The 20,349-nt window shown below is 43.3% G+C and overlaps 1 protein-coding gene across 2 annotated transcripts in view; it reads right to left on the reverse strand.

Annotated features, from left to right (window-relative positions):
• Positions 1-2,269: 2,269 nt before the first annotated feature.
• Positions 2,270-20,349, reverse strand: part of STYXL2 (serine/threonine/tyrosine interacting like 2) — an 80,256-nt gene continuing 62,176 nt past the window's right edge. Inside the window, exons 4-6 of one of the 2 annotated variants that reach the window (XM_040422929.1) lie at positions 16,675-16,906; positions 13,129-13,346; positions 2,270-5,480 (exon numbers count right to left, since the gene is read on the reverse strand). In XM_040422929.1, the coding sequence (XP_040278863.1) occupies positions 2,785-5,480; positions 13,129-13,346; positions 16,675-16,906 (3,146 nt within the window). In that variant the 3' untranslated portion in view covers positions 2,270-2,784. Of the gene's footprint in view, positions 5,481-13,128; positions 13,367-16,674; positions 16,907-20,349 lie in introns of those variants that run through there. The other variant, XM_040422930.1, reaches the window with a different exon arrangement.

Genomic DNA, 20,349 nt, shown 5'->3' on the forward strand with positions numbered 1-20,349 from the left:
TTGCCATAATACAAATTCTAACAGTCTATTCAGTAGGACTATCAGCTGTGTATCCACCTGACTTCTCCTCAACGCAACTGATGGTCCCAACCCCATTTATAAGGCAAGAAATCCCACTTATTAAACCTGACAGGGCACACCTGTGAAGTGAAAACCATTTCAGGGGACTACCTCTTGAAGCTCATCAAGAGAATGCCAAGAGTGTGCAAAGCAGTAATCAAAGCAAAAGGTGGCTACTTTGAAGAACCTAGAATATGACATATTTTCAGTTGTTTCCCACTTGTTTGTTATGTATATAATTCCACATGTGTTAATTTATAGTTTTGATGCCTTCATAGTCATGAAAATAAAGAAAACTCTTTGAATGAGAAGGTGTGTCCAAACTTTTGGTCTGTACTGTATATATATCACATACATATATAAAAACACATACAATACATAAATGTACTGTGTGTACAGATTACATCTTTCTACAGTATATTTTACAGCTACCTGTACGCCTAGAGACTCTGTTCCCTCTGCAACTGGCATGCCCTCTGCACTTTCATTGACAGGGCCAGGGATTCTAAAAGTGATCACACCTGCCCCTGTCAATCACAATGCACAGGGCACAGCAGCTGCAGAGAGAGAAGAGCCTCTAGGTGTAATGGTAAGGCCCCCCGTTTTCATCCAGAGAAGATTTTGCTATCAAACATGGGGGAATTTGGCTCAAGGGCCAACCCAACACCATAATGGCGGGGGCATGGTTTGCTCTGAGACATTTTTTCTTCTACGTCCACCCATGACTTCAAAATGGCCGCCACTTCCTTTACCATGTAAAGAGGAGAGGGACATTCATGAGCACAAGAAAGTTTTATTATTGGGGCAGAGGGGAATGCTATTTCCAAAATACAAAAAATTCAGAAAATCAGTGGGATAGAGATAATAGTCGCTAGTTCTACCACCATCGTGATTTGATCAATACTTTGTTGAAGAGTCAATGACCACGATGAAGTCCCAAGGTCTTCCTTTCACAAGTGCTTAGGAGTGTGCTGGAGTCAAGCAGCCTCGTTTCCGTCTTTGGGGCCACCTGTCCTCTGTGTGCCCCACTGCTTTGGATAATGCACGCGGCAGAGGCGACATCCCTGGAATCAGAACTGGCCGCAGAGTAGGAATTATTGCAGAAAATCTCTTTCTCGCTTTCAAACCAGAAATCATTCCGGAGAATTTATTAATGAGGAAAATCAGGAACCTTGCTGAGGACTCGGTAATTATTTTACAAGGACATGTCACCGTGCGGCTACAGAGTGGGGACTAATGGCTATGAATTATGGGTGGAAAAGCTGAATCTTAATGGATTCGGATGATTCTCTATTATTTTCTAGTGTGGCTCAGACTATTCTAAGGTCAATTTAGAAGGGGCTTCTGGTTTTATGTAAGCCAAGCTTAATTATTGTCTAATGAAGAGTTCTACAACTTTCTTATATATTTTGGGGGTCATTTTTTATTAGATATACGCCCATTTTTGGCGTATATTTGTCACAGATTCGGTCGGAAAGGGGATTTGCGGACGGATCTGTTAGGCCCCCTGCACACGATCAGGATTGCGTGCGGATTTTCCGCGCGGATTTGCGTGCGGAAAATCCGCACCGTAGGTCATGTCCATTGTACTCTATGAGAATTTGAAATTCTCAATGCACACGATGCGGATTTTTTCCGCGCGGATTTTGACCTGCGGTGCGGATTTTAAAATCCGCGACATGTCAATTAATTTTTTTTTTCCTGACCGGATTTTCTTCATTCACTTAGTGAAATCCGCATGCAGAAAATCCGCACCGAATCCGCACCAAATCCGCACGCAAATCCGTATGCAAATCCGCACCAATTAATGCGGATTGACCGCACGGATTTGCCTGCGAACACCTGCGGATTTCAGTGCGGATTCTCCGCACATGAATCCTGATCGTGTGCATGTAGCCTTACTTTCCCCCGCTCACGCCAGGTCTAAAAAAGGGGGGGCTGGCGTCTCTACATAACTTAGGCACATCATGCGCCAGGGCAACCGTCTAAAACCGTGGTCTTAATAAATGACCCCATTTATGTTTTAATTCCTCGCAATTTCCAAGCTCTCTGCTTGCTTTCAGTGAATGGGTACACAATTGTCTACATTCGGAGGAAGTAATCCTGTCCACAACTTTCTTATATATTTTGGGGGTCATTTTTTATTAGATATACGCCCATTTTTGGCGTATATTTGTCACAGATTCGGTCGGAAAGGGGATTTGCGGCCCTCCACCTGTTGTAAAACTACAACTCTCACCATGCCCTGCTGTAGGCTGTCTGGGCATGCTGGGAGTTGTAGTTTTGCAACAGCTGGAGAGCCGCAAGTTGGGCATCCCTGGTCTAGACCGTATACAATGCTATTCACTTCTAGGCTGAGAGCAGGGCTGATTACGTACAGATTTGCTGACTTTAAACAAGAATGTTATCTTTCTCAGACAGCAAGCAGAGATCTTGAACATGTTGAGGAACTAATTATATGCAACATATTCTTTCTATACATAAAGCAGAAAAATAAAAATTTAAAAGACACATAAAATGGGGCCAAAAGCTGGGAAGGATATATTTTTGCCTACAAATTGCAATACAAAAAGTCCAAGGAGCATCAAAACCGAGGCTACAAATGGAGCATAAAAGAGAGGAGAATTGGGCAGCTAAAATAGAAGAGTCCGCTTCATCTATGGCAGATGTTGCCTTTCAAAACTAGAACAAAACTCAAGATAATTTAGAGTTCAAAATGGCGTTTCAGTCCTCCTCTTTATGTCTTCTGAGTCTTGTTTTCATCTCTTCCTGCCGGCTTCTCCATGCCGCAATGATATCATCATCATCCATTTCTTCCGTTTCTTCTTTGGTCTTTCTATTCCGTGCCCATCGGCTTCCAGAGCTGTTACTCTCTAAGGGGTCGCTCTTCTCATCTTCATCGTTCTTAAATCTCCCAGTAAACTTTCTTTTGGAGTCTGAATCGACTGTGTCTGAGATATCGGAATCTTCATGATCTAGGTAACTTCTTCTAGGTTGTATAGCGCTCGGTAGATCTTCTAACCCATTTTCTTCTTTTGAGTGGTCACTGAGGTTGGGTTCAGGGCTTTGGGATTCGTAGACGTTGGTGTGCCGGACACGATCGTACTCTTCTTCAGAAGACATTGAAAATCTTGATGTGGCCCTGGTTGTGTCTCTGTAGCTCTGATATGATGAAGAGCCCTCTTTGTCCCATTCTGATGATTTTTTGGTGTATCCGTTGACTTGAGGGCTCACATATCGCTCATGTTCTGATTGTCTTGACCTTTCATAAGATTTTTCATTATGAAATTTCGAGGCCCTTTCTGTGTTCACACCACTGAGCCATTTGCCTACATTCGTTTCCACATCTGTACTTGTAGGTTTGGTGCTTGATAAATTGCCAAGATTACTTAGGTAGGAGGTTTTTTCAGATTTTTTCCATTCTTGGTTTGAGGACAACCTAGAACTTTGGAATTTCGAACTTAGAATGCTTTCTTTCTCTTCCTCTTCATCCTCTTCTGTACCTTTCGCCTTTTTCTTCCTGTACATGTAGCTCCGCTTGTTGTCAGTGACAACTTTTTCTTTCCGATATTGGGTCAATTTTTCAGTCAACTCTTCTCTGATTTCATTTTCTTTCTGGTTGAGCTTTTTTAGATCCACGTCATCCATAAAAAGTCCAAAGAGTGGGACACTCGTTTGGGTAATTTTTCTCTTAGCACTTGGTATATTTGTAGCTGAGTTCACTGACGTATTAGACAATACAGAGTCTGAGCTTTTAAAGTCACGTTGCTGAAATCCAGAACCTGAGAGGCATGACCCTCCTGCTGCACCGAGTATGGAGGATCTTTCATCATCTGCTCTTCTTCCAAGATCTCCAGAAGCCATGCTCATTGATGAAGATGCACGGGACATCATCATGATCTCATTCTGTTTTTGAGCAATGGTTTCATTCACCACATTAGCTATCCAGTTCTGAATACCTGCTATGGAAATAGCATCCGCCCCAGGTGGTAAGTTTGGTGGGAGGACTTTTGCTTGGCTAACAGCACTTCTGGCCTGGGACTGATGGGATTTGTTGCTCTGCATACTCAACACTGAAGCTGCATCATTACCACCGCTACTTGAAGGTGCAATCTGAAATAGAGCAGATAACGGGATGCTACCACTTATTGAGCTTTCATTATCCCACCCACATATAGATTGGCTTTCCTCCAAGGTCTGCTTAGAACGTTCCAAAATCTCAGCCCTCCTTTGTTTGCGTTTGATACTTGCAGTGTCTTCTCCTTTGGTCAGTTCCACAATTTCCTCCTTATTTTCATTGCCTACTTTTTTCTGGTGCTTCATCTTCCAGGCTTGGTAGGCTGATATGTCTACATCCGATTGACTCGTTTGATCCTCATCTTTCTTCTCACCATTGTCCTCCTTGTTTTGGGTGTCTGATGCTTCAGAGTCTTTTTTGTGAAACCCAAATTGAATTCTCTTAACTTTCCACCTTTCCAGAGCAGTCAGCTTATGTTTGTTCTTTTTGCAAAAGTTAAATAAAGAACTTGCTTCAGAGCAAAGACTTTCTTCATCGATATCCTTTTCCCTCTTTTTTTCTTTCTCGTCGCTCTTTGTTATGGCCTCCTTCTCAATTTCCATAAGCCGCTGGTTCCACATATCCCAAGTACTGTCAGTCGATACAGAGTCCGTACGTTGTCTGGTCATAAGGTTCCTTCGGCTCACTTCAAATTGTTCCTTTAACATCCGAATTTCCTGGGAGCTTACACTTTCCACATCACTAATTTCACTTGGTGAATAACATTTCTCCCTCATCATAGAATTTCCATCATCTCCAGGATCAAGGGAATGATATTTAGCATTTTCCTTCTGCCAGTTATAAATCATCTGTCTTAGCTGGTCGTCACTCACTTCTTCTTCTGGAAGTTTTATGCTTTGCTCATTTTCCTTCTTTGGTATCTCCCTTGGTGGAAGTCCTTGTTTTCGTCTCCATTCTTCATAGATCTTCTCCTCCTCATCTTCATCGATGAGGGTTGGCTGCTTAGACACTACACTTGATTTTGCCCCCAGGCTCATGGCGCTTCCCATGATGCTAGTTGTATCCTCTTGCTCAACAGTGATGGAGTGGACTTTGGCTCCCATGATGCTCTCCCTATCTCCTTCTTCTTCCACCAAAATAGAATGTGCCTTGGCTTCTTTGACTGAGCCTTGGCTATTGGTATCATTGTCATCTCCTCCATCAGAATATTCACGCTCTTCCAGCAATTTTTCATTAAGTTCTCGAAGCTGCATAATAAAACTATCATTAGGGTAGATGGCTCTTTTCTTGCGTAAGGTCATTAGGGCTTCAAGGATGGTCATGTGGTGGAAAATCATCAAGTAAGCTGCGACCAGAATGGCAGATCTACTCATCCCCATCTCGCTGTTCACCAAAACTTTACCTATGAAGAGAGAATAGAAGTTATTGTTTTGTAAAATGTCTACATTTTAGGTAACCATGATATTGTTCACAAGGCCATAAATCTACAACTTAGGTGGTTTGGAACAGCAATGGTAGGTGCAAAGATAGCCCAAAAGTTCCTCTGCCACATAAAAGACACCAGTTTTATAAATGGTACATGGTGAAGTGGAGGCTGGTTAAAGATTTACACCTCTACTTAGACATCCATGATGACCTCTCACCTTGAAGATGTGGACCAACTTTGTTTCAAAAGATCCCACCACTGTGTTTGGAATCCAACAATGATCAATGTTTCCAGTGAGACCAAGTAGATAGAATCCTTGTGAAACTTTACAGGGAGCAATAATGACTGCTCTGTTGGATATGTATGGGTGGTCCGATAGTTTTAATAGATGCATGGATTAAGGATCCCTGATAGGACATACAGGCTCGAGGATCTGCCATTAGAATGACCCATTCTCACAAGGCTCTGGCTGCTGCTTCATAGGACAAGGACAATGCTATTTTTAAAGGCTCTGGTGGACAGGGGTCAGGGCTCTGACAAGAAATGATTTATATTCCTGGAGTATTTAGAAGGTACTGCTTGGAAGGTTAAAACACAAGGATGATACGAGGAAAGAAGGACAACCGGCCAATATCCAACTGCCATTCACTGCAGTGACGGAAAACTGCCTCCAGTTAGTGCCGTGTGTTTGGTTTCATCGAGCCGTGATACCCTTGGACTTATATAATATATTATAACAACTTTTCTATAAAACTTTTTTTTTTTTTTAAAACAATCTAATTTCACAATTGTCGTACAAGAGGACGTAGCCGACTTCTGCTTGATTCTCAGTAGCAGTTTTATAATTATCTATCTATCTATCTATCTGTATATCTATTTCATATCTATCTATCTATTATCTATCTGTCTAATAATCTACAAACACAGATAAAGCAGCAGCACAGTTAGACAGGGTGGATAGGGTGAAAATCATCAGGGAAGGCAGGCGTCTCTTCTACTGGATAGTAAATCCAAAATAACGAGGCAGCACTCCGACTTCAGGTGAAAAGGTGATGAGCCAATTTATTTCCCAGGCAACGTTTCGTCCCACTCAATGAGGCCTTTGTCAAGCTTGACAAAGGCCTCATTGAGTGGACCGAAACGTTGCCTGGGAAATAAATTGGCTCATCACCTTTTCACCTGAAGTCGGAGTGCTGCCTCGTTATTTTGAATTTATGTCTAATAATCTATCTATCTCCTATCTATCAATTTATGTATCTATCTATCTATCTATCTATCTATCTATCTATCTATCTATCTATCTCGTATCTATATCTAATATATCTATTATCTATCCATCTATCTTATTATCTATCTAAATCATATCTATATAGTTATCTATTATACTATATATTTATATGTATCTCATATTTATCTCTATTATCTATCTATCTCATATTTATCTACAGTGGATATAAAAAGTCTACACACCCCTGTTAAAATGTGAGGTTTCTGTCTGTAAAGAAAATGAGACAAAGATAAATCATTTCAGAACTTTTTCCACCTTTAATGTGACCTATAAACTGTACAACTCAATTGAAAAACAAACTGAAATCTTTAAGGTGGAGGAAAGAAAACAAAGAAAAACTAAAATAATGTGGTTGCATAAGTGTGCACACCCTCTTATAACTGGGGGATGTAGCTGTGTTCAGAATTCAGCAATCACATTCAGAATCCTGTTAGATCGCAGTCAGCATACACCGGCCATCATGTAAAGTGCCTCTGATTAACCCCAAATAAAGTGCAGCTGCTCTAGTTGGTCTTTCCTGAAGTTTTCTTAGTCGCATCCCACAGCAAAAGCCATGGTCCACAGAGAGCTCCCAAAGCATCAGAGGGTCTCATTGTTAGAAGGTATCAGTCAGGAGAAGGGGGCAAAATAATCTCCAAGGCATTAGATATACCATGGAACACAGTGAAGACAGTCATCATCAAGTGGGGAAAATATGGAAAATATGGCACAATATGGACGTCCCTCCAAAACTGATAAAAGACGAGAAGAAAACTGGTCTGGGAGGAGAGGCCTACAGCAACATTAAAGGAGCTGCAGGAATATCTGGCCAGTCCTGGCCGTGTGGTCCATGTGACAACAATCTCCCGTATTCTTCATATGTCTGGGCTATGGGGTAGAATGGTAAGACGAAAGCCTTTTCTTACCAAGAAAAACATCCAAGCCAGGCTACATTGTGCAAAAACACATCTGAAGTCTCCCAAAAGCATGTGGGAAAAGGTGTTCTGGTCTGATGAAACCAAGGCTGAACTTTTTGGCCATAATTCCAAAAACAACCCTGCACATCACCAGAAGAATCCCATCCCCACAGTGAAGCATGGTGGTGGCAGCATCATGCCAAGGGGCTGTTCTTCTTCAGCTGGAACTGGGGCCTTAGTTAAGCTAGAGGGAATTATGAACAATTCCAAATACCAGTCAATATTGGCACAAAACCTTCAGGCTTCTGCTAGAAAGCTGAACATGAAGAGGAACTTCATCTTTCAGCATGACAACGACCCAAAGCATACATCCAAATGAACCAAGGAATGGCTCCACCAGAAGAAGATTAAAGTTTTGGAATGGCCCAGCCAGAGCCCAGACCTGAATCCGATTGACAATCTGTGGGGTGATCTGAAGAGGGCTGTGCCCAGGAGATGCCCTCACAATCGGACAGATTTGGAGTGTTTTTACAAAGAAGAGTGGGAAAATCTTTCCAAGTCAAAATGTGCAATGCTGATAGACTCATACCCAAAAAGACTGAGTGCTGTAATAACATCAAAAGGTGCTTCAACAAAGTATTAGTTTAAGGGTGTGCACACTTATGCAACCATATTATTTTATTTTTATTTTTTTTCTTCCCTCCACCTAAAAGATTTCAGTTTGTTTTTCAATTGAGTTGTACAGTTTATAGGTCACATTAAAGGTGGAAAAAGTTCTGAAATGATTTATCTTTGTCTCATTTTTTTACAGCACAGAAACCTCACATTTTAACAGGGGTGTGTAGACTTTTTATATCCACTGTATATCTATCTATCTATCTATCTATCTATCTATCTATTATCTATCTATCTATCTATCTATCTATCTCATATCTATATATCTCATAACTATCTATCTTTCTATCTTACCCCAGCAGACAGAGTGTAAATCTTGTCTGGATGGGCAGAGAGTATAATACCGCCATTAATCCAAACTATTTGCAGAAACCCGTCCGGCATCTGCCTGTGGATTGTATTATTTTTACGCTCCTTATATTTTTATGCTTTGTTATTGTTGCTCTTGCCCCGCTGATTCATCATGGCGTCAGGTCTGTCCGGGCAGCAGGTTATTTTTATCCCTTATCCGGCCTGTGGGGCCCCTATAATTGGAAGGGGCCGATGTCCCCTCTGTGGTGAACAGGACTGAATGGCTGAATTGTATCCCTGCATTTACTGCTCAGACGCCCAGCTAAGATGATGCAAAATATCATTATTATCTGTGTGTCTTCATGTATGAGAGAGACGTGTGACATCACCGTGTCTGGTGTATCTAGAACTTGTCTTCGGTTAGGTTGTGTCTTATACTCCAGTCACATCCGAAGCTGCATTTAGTGCGTTGATGCCGATCAGGACAGGTACTTGTTTGAATCTAAATTGTTGCAATGTGACAAATGGAGTATAGAGAATACAGTACAGCACAACAGGTTTTTAAATTTAGCTTTGGATGTGACTGGAGTATAAGCTTTCCTGCGCCTGAGACAAGTATCCAGTTTCTAAATAGTTCTGTATCTGAATGTCCTGGTTAAGGCAGAGTGGCGCTCCCAGGCACCTAACATGGGGGGGGCACTGGTTGGCACCGTTGTCTGGAGCCCTGTGCTCACATCTGTAGACGTCATTCCTCCGAGGACATTGATCGATTGCAGGGTCAGGACAATGGGCACAGGGTTTTATTACAGGGGCTTTTTAGGATTTCTATATTGATGGCCTATCCTCAGATGGGGGGGTCCGACACCCGGCTCCCCCGCCGATCAGCTGATTCCGAGTCTGGCACCGGAGCTGGTCACTGCCGCTCTGCTCCAGTTGAGTGAATGCTGCAGTAACCATTTCTGCCCACTACACAATGGGAGGAGCTGTAGTTCCCGTGACTACTACCGGGGTCCAGGCTACTGCCGGCAGTGGTTGTCAGATCCCCACCAATCAGATACTGATGGCCTATCTTGAGGATAATTCATCAATAGAAAAATACTTGTGCACATTTTTGAACACAATACAACTTGCATAAAACATTGCAACTATTTGGGGGCATTTTTATAGCCCTGGAAACTGTCTCAAGTTATGCTTAGCCACCCATAGTGCCCACTGTTGCCCCCAGTATACACTACTCACAAAAAGTTAGGGATATTTGGCTTTCGGGTGAAATTTATGGAAAACGTAAAAAGTTCCCACTCAAGTGATATCATGAAAGTTGGGCATTTAAGCAGCAATGGTGATAACACTCATCTTGAAGGACGGCCCTCAGCTCACTGAGGTTCTGCGGTACAGAGTCATGAGCCTCTACACGGCGATTTAGATGATCCCATATGTTTTCAATGGGATTCAGGTCTGGAGAAAGTGCAGGCCACTCCATTTGGGGTCCCCCAGTCTCCATGCAGCCGTTCCCTAATGATGCGACCACAGTGAGCTGGCGCATTGTCCTCCATGAAGATGACATTAGGCCTGTGTTCATGCAGAGGCACAATGACTGGATTAATGATGTTCTTCAAGTAGTATGAGCTTGTCACTGGACCATTCACAAAGTGTAGGGCAGTTCTGTATAGACTAGACACCCCGGCCCACACTGTAGCACCACCACCAAAGGCAGGTCTGGTGACAAAAATGGCTGATGCATAGCGCTCTCCTTCACATCTCCAACATTGTTGGTGGTCATCATTTCTGCTCAGCGCGATTCTACTTTCATCAATGAACAGCTCTGAGGCCCACTGGTCCCTCGTCCAGCGTAGATGCTTCCTGGCCCATGCAAGACGATGACGCCTGTGTCTGGTGGTGTGGTCAGGTACCCTTGCAGGTCGTCTGAGAACATCCTGCTTGAAGCCTCGTAATGGCAAGGTACTGTTGATCAACTGTAAGGTGTCGTCTTGGTCTCATGATGTAAAATGCGGACAGCATGATGAGGAGGACTGTTTAAATGTATTGAGCGACTCATGGATCAAACACCTGTATTTTTTTGCTGTTAAGCTCCTTGTTAGAGAACAGCAAGTTGTGCAAAAAGTACTGAAACATTGAACAGTTGGAAATGTGCATTCAAACGTTTAGAGAAGGTCACATTAAGTTCACATGTAAAGGTCACAGTGCATCTTAGGTTCCTCCTGAAATTTAATTCACAAGCCAAATATCCCTAACTTTTTGTGAGTAGTGTATATTTTCTCCTCATTGTGCCTCCAGTATATTTATGTGCTCCCCATTGAGCCTCCAGCATATATATGTATTCCCTTTTGTTTTCCCAGTATATATATGTGCTCCTCATTGTGCCCCAGTAGATATATATGCTCCCTCAGTGCCGGGCCGACACAGAGGCTGGGGAGGCTCCAGCCTCAGGGTGCAGGCAGGCCACTGACCACGTCGCTGCTGCTGCTGCACCTGCCGGGCTGCCGGCCGCGCTGGAGGACGGAGGGAGTAGTGAGCACTTGGCACTGACTTACGTGCTCCCTCCCCGCTCCGCCTCCTGGCTCGGCCGCTCCGCTGCTCTGGTCTCTGCTCAGTCGCTTGCCTGACTGGCTGCGTACAGTGCGCACTTTGACCTGACGCGCTGTACGCAGTCAGGTCACATGTGCGCCCTCTGGAGACCAGGAGCAGCGCGGGCAGCAGCAGGCAGCAGCACAGCACTGTGTCACGACCCAGCCCAGGCCCCAGCAGGGATAGAGCGTGAGAGTCTGCCCTGAAGTGAAGTAAGATAGTTCATAAATAAAGATAATATTCTTTTCCGTCTGATCTGAGTCTGATGGGGTTCTGGATGGGGTAAAATTACAAAGAACGCCCGGGGGGCGCACTTGGGCAGCTCAGCCTCTGTTGGTGGTGGACCTTGTCCCAGCCCTGTGCTCCCTATTGTGCCCCCAGTATATATATATGTGCTCCCCATTGTGCCGCCAGTATATATATATATATATATGTAATCCTCATTGTGCCCCCAGTATATATATATGCTCCCCATTTTGCCGCAAGTATATATATGTGCTCCCTATTGTGCCCCCAGTATATATATCTACTCCCCATTGTGTCCCCATTATATACATACGCTCCCCATTGTGCCCCCAGTATATATATATATGCGCTCCCTATTGTTCCCCCAGTGTATATATATATGTGCTCCCTATTGTGCCCCCAGTATATATATCAACTCCCCATTGTGCTCCCATTATATACATACACTCCCCATTGTGCCCCCAGTATATATATATGCGCTCCCTATTGTTCCCCCAGTATATATATATGTGCTCCCTATTGTGCCCCCAGTATATATATCTACTCCCCATTGTGTCCCCATTATATACATACGCTCCCCATTGTGCCCCCAGTATATATATCAACTCCCCATTGTGCTCCCATTATATACATACGCTCCCCATTGTGCCCCCAGTATATATATATGCGCTCCCCATTGTGCCCCCAGTATATATATATATATGTGCTCCCCATTGTGCCCCCAGTATATATATATACGCTCCCCATTGTGCCCCCAGTATATATATATGCGCTCCCTATTGTGCCCCCAGTATATATATATATATGTGCTCCCTATTGTGCCCCCAGTAGATATATATATATGCTCCCTATTGTGCTCTCAGTATAAATATTGGCCACCTCTCAGACCCCCCCCCTACCTGGTAGTGCTTTAAAAAACAAAAAACCTGAGGGAAGACTTGATCCTCACTGGAGGCAGCAGGACCTGATTCTCCCAGCATGATCATGTGACTCCTGAAAGGCCCTGTTTTAAAAACATAATGTAAACATTTTTAATGTCCATTACACGCGTACACTGCTTTCTATACAACCGTTAAAAAACAGACCCATTGATTTAATCTGTCTGTGAAAATGGCGAAGAATAGGACATGTGAATAGCCCCATAGGCTTGGTTGGTTCTGAAAACAGCCATCGTGTAAATGAGCCCCAAGACTGTGGTGCAAATAGATCAAGATGCTCACCCCTCAACACACTTGGTGCAATTCACTGCCTTCTAGACACACTTATGCCACCTAACGGGTAATGCACGACCACTGCAATTTTTTTTATTTATCATACATGCTGCAGAAGAAGATTTAAAATGGTGCTCCAATCCATAAATCTGGCGCACCCTTGTGACATTTGCCTTACCGATTGGCTTCCTGTGATGATAGCCCCTGAGGGATCACTTGTGGCTACATGACGGGTATAAGATGCTATAATTGTATAAATCATTAAACATTGTGAAGAGGATGTGGAGGCACAGGAGAGGCGACAGCCTGCGCCATGTACAGCAGCGTGCGGCGAGTCACAGGCACTGAGCAAACTCCAGCTGTTTTCGTATTGCAGTATCAATGGCAGCATGACTGAGACATTATACTAATACAATGTAACGGATTATTACCCCTGTAGGTCAGCAATGCTTCATCCAGGAACTCTGCAGCCGGTCGGAAGAACTTAGAGATGTCACATTCTGGAAAGTCGTCGACCTCCACTCCCATGTAGTGAATTTCCATCCCGGTGTAGAAATTGGGCCCTGTAAAGACGGTGGTGTTGTGTCCGGCATTGAGGATGTGGGTGATGCCCATACGCTTCAGACGCCCCTTGTTGACCGCCACACTCCTGGAATAAATCAGTAAGTCCTGCTCCTGTCAGTCTTGTGGGAATGCACTTATATCAGACCTCAGATATATGGATGATGCCCTCTAGAAGGACTCCCTGAGACCAGCTTATAATGCTGCAGTCAGCACTGTCAGGCCTGATATTAGTGTATTATCTAATATCATCTGTGGCTGGACCTGCCGCCCCCCCATCATGGATCCTGACATCCCTGCACTGGAGGAGCCTTGTCATTATTATCACAGGGAATGTTCTGGACAGAGGTCACCGCAGTATGATCTGAGATCATTACAGGCTGCACCAGATACTGTGCACGGAAAAGCCAAGTGTAACTGACACACTGCACAATATCTATCTATCTGTCTCATATCTATCTGTGTGACTATCTATTTATTATCACTCTTTGTATATATATTCGGACACAGTGAGAGGTTTTATCTGGGAAAACAGGTATTTTCCTCCCAGCATGTGCTGCTGGGCTGATTTACAGCCAGGTGAGGTCAAATACCGGACCAGATTGTAAGTGCCGTACCGGGTTTTGGCAGCACCTGGCTGTCCTTAAATAGGCAGCTGAGCTCAGAAGCGAGGTCTCTGTGTTGGGATCTGGGAGCCTTGTGTCTGAATGAAGGCTTGCTACCTGTTTGGCGTGAAAACAGGTTGGTGCTGCTATCAGCAAGGACTCTTTGCGGCAGAATTGCCGCATGGTGTGAATTAACACCAACACCGCAAATCGCACTGGCGCAGCCCTCAGCGGGTACTGCGTCTGCGCGAGACTTCGCTCTCAGCCGTCAGGGAGGGGGAGGAGAGGGATGAGACGCTGTGGGCGGTTAGGGGTTCTGGAGGAAGGCGTTTTGGGCACACAAAGGGGAACATAACGCCCCTCTGGGCACCTTCAGGGTTAATTTGCATAATTATAAAAGTCGTTTTTCTGCAAAACTACTGGACGGATTACAATATAGAACAGCACAGCCGATTCAAGGTAAGCTGTGGAGCATGACTGGTTTAAAATCCGAATTTGGGTTATGAGAGGTGACAGAATCCCTTTAAATACCCACAGTGATTAGGAACAACATAATCATATAATTAATTGCCAACGTTAGAAATAAAGTGAAAATATTGTACAAAACATGATTCTAAATTCATAAACCTGTGTTTGTAATATTAGAACATAATTGATATATCCAACATTTCATTGATTATTATCTCTGATGGGTATATAAATAAAATATATACAAGAAAGTGCATTAATAGCAAATCTACACTTCCTGTGAAAAGTACTTATCGTGCAATTGATATAAAGCAGCAACAGCTGTAATAAATAAAGTCATTTCCGAACACCTACTACCTCGTGTGAGTCCCAGCGTCCATGCGGTATCCATCCAACACTCGCCGGGACGCGCGTCACGTGACCTAGGAGCGTCATCACGCAGATCACGTGAGCGCTCCCAAGGAAGTTTAAATTTACACCTTTTTCTTTTTTTTATCCAGAAAGACACCACCTTGGTCATCTTGTCACCACTACGACTTGATGGTTCCGCCCTGTGATCTAATGTCTGGCCTTCTAGGAATTATTATAAGAACAATGTTTACATTACCAAGATACTTGACAGTATTTTTTTGTTATTTTTGCTTTATACTCCTATTTCTTTACAATTGGGTTCCAATTTGTGTTAATACTTGACATTGGTATGCCTATGAGACGCTATTTGGGGAAGTTGGGATGAGAATTTGGCCTCCTGTTGATGGACATGAACTTGTGCCCTTCTTCGTGGATCCATAATAGGTGTTGATGATTTGGCCAAACCATTGGCGAATCTTCGCACCCAATCCCGGTATCTCTCATTTATTTAGCCAGAGCTTGGCCATTGACCATGGTCAGTATCGCCCTCTTTTCATAGCCACTTGCTCCTCCTCGTGGGGGGATTTATATGTACACATTCAATGGAAACCTTACACTTATATATACAAGAAGTTATTTACATTATAGTATTTATTTACACTCCTGTGTTGGACACAGTTGGGTTGGGAGCGCTCACGTGATCTGCGTGATGATGCTACTAGGTCACGTGATGAGCGTCCCGGCGAGTGTTGGATGGATACTGTGCGCATGCCGGGACATGCCGGGGACGCTATGACTCACACTGGAACCACCAACGAGGTGTACAATATTTTCACTTTATTTCTAACATCGGCAATTAATTATACGATTATGTTGTTCCTAATCACTGTGGGTATTTAAGTATGTACCGGACATCATTTGTCTGCTTGACAAAGGCCCCATTGAGTTGGGCTGAAACGTTTCTACAGGGGTAATAAACAGGTCTGACACCATTTATTCACATTGCCTTTTGGAGATTGTCTATGGACTTTGCTGCCTACAGTCCATGAGGGATTGCACCCACTTCTTTACATCTGCTGTGCTGCTGTTATTTTTTGTATTATGTATTGTAAGAAGGTACCTGGAATCGTCGTGGATGGAAGGTATGTGTCACCGAGGTTCCTGGCCTCGGTAAAGTAAGAGCCGGTATTTTATGTGTCAGCAGCAGCTATTGCTAATTGACACAGTGAGATTTATCATGGCTGTTACAGATTATCCGGGACGGCTCTTACTGGGAGTAGTCAAAGTGCTGGGTGGGTGACTACTCCCCATGTTGGGTTTTGCCAGGCATAAAAACCAGCCAGCACTGCCAGGTGTGGTGGATTTACCTCCCTCTGACAGTGGAGCTCAGGAGTCTGTGTGCTGTGAACTGAGGGCTGTGCTGGGATTTGAGGTTTGAGCCGGGCTGGAGGACTCAGGACCCTCTAAAGGCGAACAGGCCGCCTATGGACTTGATGAGGCTGAACGGCTAACAGGGTGTGAATTAACACCCAGGAGAAAAGGTGACTTTTATTGTTTATGGACTTTCCTTGTGTGTGAACAAACACCTGCATTTTGTGATACAGCAATGTGTGAATAAACGCCGCTGTGACTCCAGAGCGGTGCACTTTGCCTCTATACTGCATCCGCTAGTCCTAACTACCAGAGCGAGTCCCCACACTATCTATCTACATAATTCCAAGTGATGTGAATGGCACAGCGATTAAATAGTTTTGGTGTGTCAGTGGCTGCGGAAGCGATGTGAAAAACTTCCACGGCACTCCCAAAAAGTAAATTAAAAGTAGTGTCCTTTTGGTGATTAAAGAACACTACTTTTAATTTACTTTTTGGGAGTGCCGTGGAAGTTTTTCAAATCTATCTATCTCGTATCTATCATCTATCAATATATCATCTATCTATCTATCTGTGTATCTGTCTCATATCTATAAGATTATTCCTATATGGAAGACTCACTTTTCCGAAATGTAGACGTTGGGCCAGACCTCATCGACCTCGTTGAGTGGAGATTCCATGTGGTCCTTCAGGAGTTCTCTCTGCAGATCCATGACACAGGGGGTATTGAACAAGCTGCGGTCGTCTATCTTCTCCTTGACCCGGTTGTAGAGGTCTTCTACAAGAAGCTGCTCAGCTGACTCCAGAAGTCCTGGGCTCATGGGCTGCACCTTCACCTCTTTGGTCTTCAGTTCTACAATGGAGATAGATTATGATTATTTTTTTTTCCGTCTCAAGTGAATGTATAAGACGTCCATCTAATGGGTGTCTGCTGACCCCCTCCCAAACCTTGGAATAAGTAATCAGACTCCTAATGATACCCAGTGCAATTATAAGTCAGGGGAAATACACCCTTCTCCACAATAATACCAGGTGGCGGTGTGAGAATAGCCGGGACCAACCTTGGTCATTCTCACACAGGAAGTGTCATCCGTATTTTCCAATTTTTTTTTATTGAATTCAGGGAGATTTCAGATGTGGATCTTAAAGTGCAAAACCAAGGATTTCTTGCACATAAAAACCCTCACTATGAAATATAGGCTGTGCCCTATAATGACAGAGTGCCCCCATAAACACTGTCAGCGTTCTCCAGTAAAGAGCCGAAGGTTTTAAAGTGCCCCATAATCTTTGCCAATCAGTGCCCCCTAAAGAGTGAAATTGTTAACACTGCCAACTAGAAAGTGCCCTCTAAACAGTTCACCTGACAACACTGCCATCTAGAGAGTGCCCCATAAAGAGTGCACCTGTTAACACTGCCAACCAGAGAGTGCCCCCTAAAGAGTGCACTGGTCAAGACGGCCAACTAAAGAGTACACCCTAAAAAGTGCACCTGCTAACACTGCCAACCAGAGAGTGCCCCCTAAGAATGCACTTGTTTACACTGCCATCTAGTGAATGCCCCCTAAACGGTGTACCTGTTAACACTACCATCTGAAGAGTGCCCCCTAAAGAGTGTACCTGTCAACACTGCCACCAGAGAGTACACCCTAATGAGGGAACCTGTTAACACTGCCAACCAGAGTACCCCAAAGAGAGTGCACCTGTTACCTCTGCCAATCAGAGAGTGCCCCATAAAGAGTTCACTTGTTAACACTGCCAACTAGAGAGTGCCCCCTAAAGAGTGCACCAGTCAAGACTGTCAACCAAAGAGTACACCCTAAAGAGTGCACCTGTTAACATTGCCAACCATAGACTGCCCGCTAAGAATGCGCTTGTTAACACTGCTAAGTAGAGAATGCCCCCTTATCGGTTCACCAGTTAACACTGCCAACACGAGAGTGCTTCCTTAAAAGTGAACGTTAACACTGCCAACTAGAGTGCCCCATAAAGAGTGCACCTGTTACTACTGCCAACCAGAGAGGGTCCCATAAAGAGTGCACCTGTTACTACTGCCAACCAGAGTGCCCAATAAAGAGTGCACCTGTTACTACTGCCAACTAGAGTGCCCAATAAAGAGTGCACCTGACAACACTGCCAACCAGAGAGTGCCCAATAAAGAGTGCACCTGTTAACACTGCCAACTAGAGTGCCCCATAAAGAGTGCACTTGTTAACACTGCCAACCAGAGAGTGCCCCCGTTAACAGTTATAGCCGGAAAATGTCACTAGGAACGGTGTTAGAAGGAGTTTCCACATAAACAGAGCCTGACAGTTCACCCGTCAATGTATCTATAAGCAGTCAGAAATCGCCCTCATAGATTTAGTTTTTATAACGGTGCCCACCAGAAAGTGTCCTCCCAAACAGTACCAGAGAATGCCCGCACAAATAGTGCCACCAATACACTCCTAAACAGTGCCAACCAGTGCATGCCCCATTAATAATGCTTCCATTTACAGTACCATGCATAAATTGCCCATATAAACAATGCCCACATAACAGTACCAGCCAATGCTTCAATACAGTAAAGTCCATGCTCACCTTCTGCAATATTGCAGATGCCAACAGGAAATCCCAGATATCTCCCAGTTAGGGACCCATGTGGGATTCCAGGGTTGGGCCGCATGGTATTATATAAGAAAGGGTGCGCGCCGCATGTCATTACAATGTGTATTATTAGTGGAGTCCCCCTTTAATTATGACCTGGGTATTTACGGACGTCATGGGGAGTATCTAATTTTTGGAATTGTCTGGAAATTGCCCCAACGCTCTGATCCTGGATATAGGACTGATCTCAGTAAAATTTCTTTCTGGCAATAGAAAACCGAACACCAAAAAAAGGGAGAATTAATGAGCGGATGAAATATTATTTCCTGGAAAATGGGCCAAAAAACACATTTAGATGGGGAACAAAATCGTAAAAGTGACTAGAAGTGAAATAGATGAAAAATTGTAATGGTAGTTTTAGAAGACGGTTAAAAGTGGAGCTCCGCCTCCGCCGCGCATTTTCCGTTTAGTCAGCAGTATCCAGACTCCGTCATTACTTTCACTTATTTCTCAGTTTCTTCTCATTCTGTAGAATAAAAAATCTGTGGGTGCTACCTGTAAATGCTCCACATGATACAGTTACCACCATACACTGTGTACTGTTGGTGACTGGAAACCATCAACAAGATACTGTTGCTACCTGGAGATCTTCAATAAGATAAAATTGTTACCTGGAACCATTAACAAGATACTGGAAACCATCAACATGATAGTATCGCTACCTGGAAAACAGAAACCACGTACTATTACTAACTGGAAACCATCAAGATACGATTGGTACTTGGAAAATATCTAACAAATACTATTATTAACTGAAAACCATAAACAAAATAATCTTGCTACCTGAAACCTGTAAACCATCAAAAAGATAATGTTGCCACCTGTAAACTGATATTGTTGCTACTTGGAAACCATCAAGAAGATTCTACTGTTAATTGGGGGTATTCAGCAAGAAACTGCTGCTACCTGAAAACCATAAACAAGATACTGATTCTGCTACTAGGAAACAGTGAACAAGATACTATTGCTACCTGGAAAACATCAGCAAGAGATACCTTCAATAAGATACTATTTGGAAACATCAATAAAATACTATTGCTAACTGAAATCTGACAACAAGATAATATTGTTACCTGGAAACCATAAACAAGATACTACTGTTACCTGGAAACCATTAGCAAGATAATATTGTTACCTGGAAACCATTAACAAGATACTGTTGATACCTGGAAACCATTAACAAGATACTGTTGATACCTGGAAACCATTAACAAGATACTGTTGATACCTGGAAACCATAAACATGATACTATTGTTACCTGGAAACCATTAGCAAGATAATATTGTTACCTGGAATCCATTAACATGATACTATTGCTACCTAGAAACCATAAACAAGATACTGTTGATACCTGGAAACCATAAACAAGATACTATTGCTACCTGGAAATCATAAAAAAGATACTGTTGCTGCCTGGAAACCATACACAAGATAGCATTGTTACCTGTAAACAATAAAAAAGATACTGTTGATACCTGTAAACCATACACAGGATATTATTGCTACCTGGAAACCATAATCAAGATACTATTAACATCTGGAATCATCAACAAAATACCACTGCTATTTGGATACATCCATATAATATAATGTTGTTACCAGAGATATTATTGCTAACTGGAAACCATCAATACGTTGTTTGCCCCATCCTC

This window comes from Bufo bufo, chromosome 3, assembly GCF_905171765.1.
Source record: "Bufo bufo chromosome 3, aBufBuf1.1, whole genome shotgun sequence".
Classification (NCBI taxonomy): Eukaryota; Metazoa; Chordata; class Amphibia; order Anura; family Bufonidae; genus Bufo; species Bufo bufo.